Source organism: Scardinius erythrophthalmus, assembly GCF_964197995.2.
Source record: "Scardinius erythrophthalmus genome assembly, chromosome: 23".
Taxonomy (NCBI): Eukaryota; Metazoa; Chordata; class Actinopteri; order Cypriniformes; family Leuciscidae; genus Scardinius; species Scardinius erythrophthalmus.
The window spans coordinates 7,770,842-7,781,282 of record NC_138243.1 but is presented as its reverse complement, the minus strand read 5'-3'; the positions used below and the strand labels follow the sequence as shown (position 1 = coordinate 7,781,282).

The 10,441-nt window shown below is 41.0% G+C and overlaps 1 protein-coding gene across 4 annotated transcripts; it reads right to left on the bottom strand.

Annotated features, from left to right (window-relative positions):
- Positions 1-20: 20 nt before the first annotated feature.
- Positions 21-10,183, bottom strand: zfand5b (zinc finger, AN1-type domain 5b). 4 transcript variants are annotated; one of them, XM_081353530.1, is made up of 6 exons: positions 10,030-10,174; positions 5,531-5,705; positions 3,723-3,900; positions 3,427-3,627; positions 1,576-1,704; positions 21-1,489 (listed from the first exon to the last, which is right to left on the bottom strand). In XM_081353530.1, exons 3-6 carry the CDS (start codon positions 3,877-3,879, stop codon positions 1,341-1,343), a joined length of 636 nt encoding a protein of 211 aa, XP_081209656.1. In that variant the 5' UTR covers positions 3,880-3,900; positions 5,531-5,705; positions 10,030-10,174; the 3' UTR covers positions 21-1,340. The 4 variants fall into 4 exon arrangements, with proteins under 4 accessions (XP_081209656.1, XP_081209655.1, XP_081209653.1 ...); XM_081353529.1 differs by lacking the exon at positions 5,531-5,705 and having other exon boundaries at positions 10,030-10,183; XM_081353527.1 differs by lacking the exon at positions 5,531-5,705 and having other exon boundaries at positions 3,427-3,630; positions 10,030-10,168.
- Positions 10,184-10,441: the final 258 nt, after the last annotated feature.

The following is a 10,441-nucleotide window of genomic DNA, read 5'->3' as shown; positions in this document are numbered from 1 at the left end:
ACCACACCAGTACAGTACAAAACAGTTCAGGACACATTTTAATGATATCTCTGTACATAATTTTATTTACATGATACAATTTCGCAGTAATGTCGGATAACAAGATTATATGCGCAATACATATAATAAATAAAGATGGTTTGTACAAACTTGCATAACTAAAATCAAAATCAGAACAGAAGGTTAGTTGTACTGTGTAAACTGACGAAGCTCTAAAATAAAACAGTGCTGTGCAGCCAGACCCAAAAACAGGAGACGGACTGAGCCTCGGATTAAAGATGGCGTTCACCGAGTAGACTATAGTCACACACTGACTCACAACACTCAAGCACACTCAAAGGGCTGATTAAATGACACTAAACAATACCATTAATTTCTTACCTGAATTTAACACTCAATACCCACTGAATAGATCAATCACACACGAGAAAGGTGAAGTAGAGGAAAAAAAAGAAATGGACTTCTAGTATGCTGTATTTCACTATCCATGCAAAACACCCACTTATACTCAAGCCTCTGAACAAGCCCAGGAACCACGTGTTCATCAACTGGTGTCACATTACAACTCAACTGAAGGAAAAACATAAATCAAATAAATTTCACGTAAAGGGTCAGGTGGGAGAATCGATATAGTTGTGTGTTAGTAGCCATGTCTCACCACATCCATTGTGGACACTGGTGTCATGGGCGCTCAAAACTGATCATGAAGTATTCTGGTCTGGCTGCATGAAACCATCGCAACTGGATTACATATTTTTCACAAAGTCTGTCAATAATTAAGAAAAACAAAAAATCTTTTGAACATGAAAGAGAAAACCAGCATCACTCCAATAGCTCATTAACTGACTGACGCTCAAGCAGAAAGTGGTTGATAAATGTGGAAAGGCTGACTCTTAACGGGAGGGCGAAACGTTCGACCCGGAGGAAACAGAAGAGCGTCCATTTGCTACATGAGCCAGCCATGCACTGTTGCTCTGACGGCGCTCGGGCCAGAGCCGTAACAGTCTTCAGAGAGTCCAGGACACACCATCACAGACAGCCAGCCTTAACACAACAATCAGATCCAGGACACTCAGAAACACACACGTCTCCGGAGTCACACCTGTCAGAGACTGTTTTTGTTCTTTTTCCTCTCGTTTGTTTTAACTTGAAGCTCATATACCAACAGAAAGCAAAAGAAAGATGGAAACAAAGTGATCACTCATGCATTGGCTTAGAAACAAGATTCTTTCCCATACTGTAATTTAAAAAAAACTAGTCTTTAGAATCACAGGTCAAAGTGCGAGTCCTTTTATCTGATCTCTCGCAGAGTCGAGGTGAAGACGGCGGGCGGGGGGGGTTTATATTCTCTGAATCTTATCGGCGACCACGACGGGGTTCTCCTTGCGGATCTTGGCGGCAGCCTCTGCCTTGTAGTCGTAGGGGCAGTTGTGCTTGTCCGAGTAGCGATGAAGTCCACAGAAGAGGTTCCCACAGCGGCAGTCGAACCCTGACAAACGAGACGTCAGCGTCAGAACGAGTGGAGGGAGCGTGTGTGTGTAGGTGTGTGTGGGAACACTCGTAGCTTCTGCTCACCTGTCAGGCCGACCTTCTTGCGGCACATGAAGCATCTGTTCTTCTTGTGTTTGGGGGCTTCGGGCGTCTTGGCCTCGTCCCCGTCGGCCGAGCTCGGGGGTGCAGCGGACGCTGTGGGCTGAGTGACGACTGCAAACACACACACACCAATCAACATCCCGAAAAAACAACTACATGCTGACAGAACATTTATTAGGCATTTTCTGTAACTTTTTGCCTATTTTAAATATTGCAGCTTTCAAACCTCAACGTTTAACCTCAGTTAAACCTGCGCATTGGAAAATTATCAACATTACTTGCGAAGCAAATGATGAGAATCATTTTGACTAAGAACCTCTTTTAGCAATACAACTGAGATGACAGTCAAACAACGCATTTTACACATCTGCATAGCTATTAAATGGATATTGTTTTATTTTTTTTTTATAAATATATTCGGGTATATACGGTAAATCCCTGTATGACATCTGAACTAAGACAAGGTTTTTGTCCTAAAAATAGATAAAGACAATATCTGTGCTCTGATTTCAGCTATACTTGCATGTAAAATTAGAGAAGCAACATAATATCTGTTTAACTGAATTAAAACGCTGCTCCTCTCTGCCGCGCACACAGAGAGAGAGAGAGAGAGAGAGAGAGAGAGAGAGAGAGAGAGAGAGAGAGAGAGAGAGAGAGAGAGAGAGAGAGAGAGAGAGAGAGAGAGAGAGAGAGAGAGAGAGAGAGAGAGAGAGAGAGAGAGAGAGAGAGAGAGAGAGAGAGAGAGAGAGAGAGAGAGAGAGAGAGAGAGAGAGAGAGAGAGAGAGAGAGAGAGAGAGAGAAGAGAGAGAGAGAGAGAGAGAGAGAGAGAGAGAGAGAGAGAGAGAGAGAGAGAGAGAGAGAGAGAGAGAGAGAGAGAGAGAGAGAGAGAGGTGCGCACATGCTGGAAGAGAGAGAATGAATTATCACTGCAATTTTCAAATAATATTTTCTGTTGAAAACTAATTCTTTTTTTTCACAAAAATCTCTTTTTTGTCCCAAAAATAAGTCTGGAAAATGGGAGGGTCGTCTTATATTCAGGGTTGTCTTATATTCGGGTATATACGGTAATCTCAATTAAGTCTCTTATTTGAAGTCAAAACAAACCAATTGCATTATTTAACAGTTTCTTTCCTCTGTTGACCACAAAAGAAGATATTTTGAAGAATATGGGAGACCAAACAGTTGATGGACCGCATTGACTTCCATAGTATCTTTCGTTCCATCAACTGTTTGGTCTCCCATATTCTTCAAAATATCTTCTTTTGTGGTCAACAGAGGAAAGAAACTCATACAGGTTTGAAACACCTTAAGCGAAACGTTCATTTATGGCTGAACTTTCCCTTTAAGGTGCAGGTTCAGGGTTAGCATGCTTCAGTGTTGTGCAAGCAGTCGGCACTGGGATTGGAATGAAATCTTCAGAATTGGCTGCAGAGTGGCGTTTGCAAATGAGAAAACACATTGCTCAAATGAAGCAGTGTTCAAGATAGCACACTAGTCTTAAAGTGCGGTCACATTAGAGATACGCTGCAAACAAAAAAGGTCCATTGCCAATAGTGTAGCGCCGTATGAAGCACTGAGTTTACTTCCAAACCAAGCGGTTTGGCCAATATGGTGAATTCACACGACCAGCCTGAACCCATTGCTAAACCTGCATATTGAAACTGTTTGCGCCTTGTTATAAATGAACCAGAAGCATTAAGCTGTTAGTTTGAACCTATCCAGTGTTAAGACTTTCATGAACTGTTTCAGGGACTCTAAAGCTGCGGTTAGAGCACTTTAAACATGATTCAGCAGAGACACTTCCTCAAGTCTAAAAAAAACAGAAATACCAACCCGGTTCAGGAACTTCTACTTTCGGCGAGCCCACGTCGTCTTCACAGGAAATGCTCATCTCCGTCATCTGTTGTGTGACCGGCAGGGCGGCGGCGCTGTTGGGCGACTCGGCGCTAGCAGCGGAGGAGTGGTTTAGTGTCGCTTCAATGATCTGGATGGCCGAGGCTTCAGAGGTAGGACTGCTGGTGACGCTGCTGGAAGCTGCTGGAAGAGACCTTTAGTGTTAATGAGGAACAATCGATCTTACCGACACGTCCGATTGTCCGTGAAGATGTTCAAAGAGTGGAAACACGTACCCATTGTGCTAATCGGACTGACTCCCCCATTGTTTTGTCTTGTTAAATGCTCTTTGTAACAGACCGAGCACATGCCGCTGGTCCGAGGGTTGCCATAGAAACCGCAGCCGGTGGCACAGAGCATGGGCACGGGGCTTTGATTGGTCTCCTGGGCCATCTCTCTGAAGGTGGGCGATTCCTGCACACAACAAAACACAAGGACCATGAATATGACAGCACGCGTGTGTGAAGAGTGACCCAAAGACTGCGGCTGGCTTCATTAAGAGGATTTACTCCGATAAAGGTGCAGTGTTGCCACGGACGGGAATCAGATTAGGAGTCAGAGGTCAGACGTCCTTTTGGCATCGTTTGGCATGAGCCTCATCTCTGCACGGAATCACTCGATTCAAGCAAACGAAAGCAAAGTGATTTCTGCAAACTCATGCCAAAGATCATTTTACAACCAGACTGACCTGAACACTTCCTGGAAGTCCAAACCCTTAACCAATCCAACCAATAAAATGCTGCATTAAACTATATGGTGTGGTTACATCAGAAAAGGACAGGACTGTCAGTACGAAGATTAATCTGCTATGTAAATACTTTGTGCACAGATTAGCAAAAACACAATCATTAGCACCAAAAGTTTAGTTTTTTTCCTGACACAAACACACATTCATGAGAGAGTCCTAGGTAAGTGGCTCTCAACTTTCACTCTAAGCTCCCCTTTGTCCAAGACAATATTTAAAGGATCTCCTACTTCTGAACAAAGTTCATACATGAATTGAGTGGTTTAGTCAGACTCGATTGCTTTATATGATAAACAGATTGAATTCAGGCTTTTATTCACATATAAACATTGATCAGCGAACATAAACAGCTCAACCGAACCTGCTTGACGAGCGAGAACAGAAGCTCAAACGTGCTGCGTAACAAGAACAAACCTCATTGGTTCTTGCATGTCAAGCGAACATGCTTGAGCTACTGATGTGTTGATGAATGTTTATATGTGGATAAAAGCCTAAATTAAGTCTGTTCATCATATAAAGCGATCGTGTCTCTTCAGAAAATTGACTAAACCACTCAATTCAAATGGATTATGATCTCTTTATGAACGAAGCATCAGACTTCATCAAAACAAGATCATCATTTGTGTTTTCCGAAGATGAACGAAAGTCTTGCGGGTTTGGAACGACAAGAGGACGAGTAATTAATGAAAAAATATATTATAGGCTACAGCACTCATCATCAATGGGCAAGGAAACCCAAGCACGCTCTCAGAAAACACACGAGCCTGATAGGCTTGGCCAGGCTTTTTTTCGTTCTTTCAGGAAATCATTAAGACAAATTATTTCTGTGATGCATTTACTAAAGTGTCGTGAAACCCCGTTTTAATCACTACTCGTTCATACCTCAGATTTGAAAAAGACAAGAAATGGGCGTGTAAAGCTGTGGAGAATGGGACCAGTAAAACACAGACCTACAACACTCATAATACAGACACATGAATATTTAAATGCAAGTGGAGAAAAGACTAGAATACAACAGAGCTGGGCGCACCTTGATGTATGTTAAAAATATAACCCTATGACAACAAACTCACAAAAGTTATCAGTAAAGACTATTAACAACTATCATGAACAAATCGTACAAGTTCTGATAACTTCTTACAAATATCAACACTTTAAACTTTCAAAAGAAACTGGTCTATGAAAAAATGAGGAAGAACATTTAAAATGTCTAATACTATTTTCATTTTGTTTACGTGCACTATCACTGAACAAATGACACACATCAGTTTAACACAGAAGGAATAAAGGCATAGTTACTTTTTTTGTCCATTCTTCTTTGAATTTTCGGTCTACGTCATTGTCTTGTGGGTATCGGAATAATTTGTCATCGCCTTCAGACGCACGGCTGTATCAGTGTCTGTATTCTCACATATATATTGCATCTGCAGTCCTGAGATGTGCGCATTCGCAGTGCTGGTTCATGTTTGGAGCACTAAGACAGTATATGAAATATGTCCATAAAAATATGAACTGCGCTTGCTTCGGTCCGGATATGAACTGTGATCCACATAGCGAGTGTTAAACTGCTCTCATGCGCACGCATTACATATTAAATATATATTTGTAATAAATCCTGACTAGTTCCTCAATATTGACAGGATAAAATCCATGGTTTTTAGGAACAAATCCAATCGTACAAGTGTTTTATGAATCACGGCCAATTTAATGTGGTGCATCTTTATTTAGAGTTTTTAAAGCCTTTTAATTATTCGAGTCATTAAGACTTATCAGGGCCCTGTTTGAGAACCACTGTCCTAGGCTGTTCGTTTGCCATTTTTGTGCTTTATTGGCAACATATTTGCTGAAATCTTTGATACTGCTGTAAAAAGTTTTTCAACTTCACTTTTTTTTTTGTTCTAGTGATTCTGTTTCTTTCTTATTCACTACTGACTATGTCATTAAGTCTACACGCCCACTGTCGTGATTCAGTTCATTAATATTCAGATCTTGGTTCACACAACATGACATCATAACTTACAAAAACAACATTGTGTGAGTGTGAGGTGTTGCACCATTTTAAACAGAAGGGTGCGTTCACACTAAAGCATCTTAAGTGGATCAGAGTCCTGGGGTCTCAAAGCGTGCGTACGCACAAAACGTGGCTGGAAACGTACGTACGCCAGTTCCCACGCAAAGGTTGTGATCTATAAAAAACAAACTTGACGGGAGAATGTGCGCACCTTTAAGCAAACTTTGAGCCGTGCGTACCCACATTCTGGAGACAAAGGGAATTGGCGACACCGACGGTGAGCTAGAGTTAAGTGTCTTTTTGGTCACTTTTAGACAGAAAATCTAAAGAAAATTAAACGTATACAGAATGATAATACAAATATAATTTCACTCACCAAGCCTGTCACTTGAAGCAAATATCCATCCCCTCTTAAATGTCCGCGCCAGCGAGCGCGTTGGGCCGTTTAGTGAAACTGACGCAAATAACAGTTTAAATAAATAAAATAATGATTTAAACTATGTTTTACTTCTGATATAAACATTTAGATTAAATATGCCATTCAAATTAATGGAGTTAAGCACTTAAACATGAAATCATTACTGAGAAGTTACAACATTTTTATATTCAAATTCAGTCAATAGAAATATTTGTTGTGGATGCGGTGTTTTTGAACACTTTTCCTGTGGCGTGCTGTGTAACCACAGAGATAACTGCTTATGATAATACCAGACTGTCTGAGAAAATAGTTTCGTGCAAATAATGCCCAAGGCCAATCTGTTTCCGTTAAAAATATCAATTAAAAATACAATTCGGGCAGTGGAAAAGATTGAGAAAAACTTTCTCTAAAATGTATTTTACACTATTTGATTTATGTATTCAAAAACAAGGCAAGGATAGGCAACTACTTGATTTTTTTTAATGTAATGTGTCTTGTACCGTTAACCGTTATCACGTGGATGAATAAACATATGCAAATGATATGCAGATGAGGATCTGCATAGTAAAACTAGGCGTTGTAAGCTCCATATATGGTTATTTCGGGGTGGAGACGCATGTGCGCACAATCTTCCGCTGACTGGGATTTATAAAGTGAATTCTGCGCAGGTTCTGGCGTACGAACGGTTTTATAAATCCGAATATTATTTTGCGTACGCCATTTTTGGCTTTCAGGCGCACGTACACTTTTAGTAAGGTTCCTATGCACAGTTTTATAAATGAGACCCCTGAACTGGAACGGTTCACTGTTGGTTTGAACACTGAATTAGTCCAAACCAGATTAACATCTATTTTTAAAAGTAGGCTACATTTTAAACAATTCTGTGGTGTCATGAGTTAAATAAATAAATAAATAAAGCACTAAAAACTCAATTAAAATGAAACGCTCCCCCATAAAGCATGACCTTAACTCTTAATATTGATTACGACTGGGCGATCTGACAATGTCATGGTGACAGTACAAAGTATCAGTCGAATGATATTTTGCCACACCATTTCCGTTACAATATGTAAATAAGCAGCTTTGTGCTTCACAGAAGTTACTGACACAAGTTAATGTGATAAAGCAACATACATGGACAATTGTACTCGCTACTGTATAAACAGACCTTAGAGTACATTAAAACTTAAAGCGCTGCTTGACATGTGCATCACAGATTTATTGTATTTGTCCTATTGTTTGTTATTTGCATTTTCTTTTTTTTTTTACAGACAAAATAATATCATGATAAAGATGTTTTCATGAATTTATAAGATTTATCATATCTCCCACTTCTGGTCCACAGTCACATTGCGCACAACTATCCACTTATATTAATAGTTAACTTTTCAAATAGTTGCGGCTGTATCAAACAATCCTCACTCCCCACTGCCCTGGCATCAGCGACTGAGACAACGGTTCTGTGAGCACCACACTCGGCAGAGAAGTGCATACGACTATGCGGTGTTGATGGGTAAATGCTGAACAGTGAGATGTTAATATATCTATAGGTGGAACATTCTGTTCAAGCAGAGGCGGATCACAGCAGAAAACCCACTCCCCATCCGAGCGGAAACATGCACCGCTCTCCAGCAATGAACCTGAACTCTGTGTGTGAGTGGCGTGTGTGTGTGCGAGGGCCCGCGGCTTCAGAGGGCCTCCTGTCTGCAAGTAAACAAGATTGCAGCATTTCACCTCCGCCTTCTGGCATCAGAGGTTTTCCCCTGAAAACCCGCCACATGGCCCGCGTCACGTGTGTGTGAGTGAGCCTGCTGCCCTTCGCACTCGCTCACATGGACCGCTGGATTAGTTTTCATCCGTCACAAGGGTGCAATGTGACATGTTGTCCTGAACAGCCTCCACCAGTGTGTCCCCGACCAAAAATCCCCCCCCCCCCCATTGTCCAACCTGCCTCCATTACATCACACATCTCTAGTAGGAGCTGGTTTGCATAGGGCCCTCCTCCCTACACATGGCCTCATATATTCTGATAAAGCCAAAAATGGCAAAGCCCCTACAGGGCTGTTTCTCTCCTTCAGCCGATTCCCACGCATGTTGGCCATCTGTGTTCACCTATCCCTGTCTGGATGACAGCAAATACACAGCAAAACAAAGACATGAGAGATAAAACAAGTCAAATGGTTGAACAAAAGCAAACCATGAAGCTAAAAAGACACCATAAATGGAGAAAGACAGCAGAAAACAGATGCTCACGTGTCTCAATGCACCAAGATATGAAGCATTTAAAAGACATGTACAGCTTATACAAAGTCTAATAGTGCACTTTACACTGCAAACACGGTATGTGTGTGTTATTCACATAGTGTGTGTACTTTTATACATTATAGAGAGAGATATACGAGAGTTTGAGGCCTCGTGAAATCCACTGAGTCATGCTAACACTAGCATCACGGCTAACACACACACAGTGGCATATAAAGCGCAAAAAACACTCAACACAACAGCTGCTGCCCTCAAAGTGTGTGTTGTGTTCAGTCTGAGGAGTGTGTGGTGATGAACGAGTGAGGATGGATGTAATGAAGCTGTTTATCTACTTTATATCGGGGTCAGGGTGAATTGCTTTGTGTTCTCCTTTGTTTCAAACACTCTTCCTGTTTGAGCCAAAGCACAAACCTTGATAATACAAAACACAACAATTCACCACCACAACGCCAATTCACGACAAATCAGGCAAAATATTGAAGAACAAACGGCGGGGGAATTATTTTTAAAGACGTTTATTCATTCACTCAGCGATAAAGATACACAAACTAGCTGGGCTTGAGTTTCCTGTATAACATCTCGATCGACACGCAAAACGACACCAAAATAACACCGAAAACACTATAATAGACAGTAAAATAGTCGATTAATGATAATACCACATAAACAGCCAATTAACTGCATCTAAATAAACATTTGAAGAGAAATACATGCAAACGATCTTATTTTTCATCTCTGGTATCTTGAAGGACAGAATCAGTTTAAATGCGAAGCAAACAACGCGTTACGAATAAAACACTTGTGTTTAAACATAAATCTGCCGTTTTCGTATCATATTTCAGCTTTTAGGTCGAAAGGAACAACAGGCTAATTTTACTAGCTAACATGCTAGCATCAGCTAACAGCAATATTTGGTTAAACTCACCAACTTAATCTATTTAGACTAACCGCTAGCACATTAAATGACATTACACCAACGAATAACTCTGGAAATAAAGATATTAGGCTTATTAGCTGGTTATGTCACCAAAAGCTAATCATATTTTCCTGTAGCGTTAGCATGAGCTTTTAAAAGGTTGTAATGTGGGGGGAAAGTGTTTTACTTGCCTTATATGAGTAAAAAGAGAAGCTCCCGGAATAAAGAGACTATATATTAAACCCTTCGCGTTGGTCTGTGCCGCTAGTCCGCTGACGTGTGTGTTTCGGTGTGTATGTGTGTTTTTCTGGCTGCTGTTTGTTGGTTTTCTTTAATAGTGGGTGTGACGTCACGGTGATTGACAGCTCCGCGGGGCGGGGCCTAATGCGCCAGTCACAACAAGTTTACTGTACAAAAACAACCTTGTGCTGTGAAGCAATCGCTCTAGTGCAGTGGCCAGGGGTTACCCTGCACAGGCATGACTCAAATACTGGCATTTGTTGTTCATTACAGCTTGTGGGTGTTGTAAATGGAAGAGTTTGTCCCTAAATTTGATGTTTTGAGACAAATTGAGGCTGACAAATCACAAGTTGCACTTTTTTT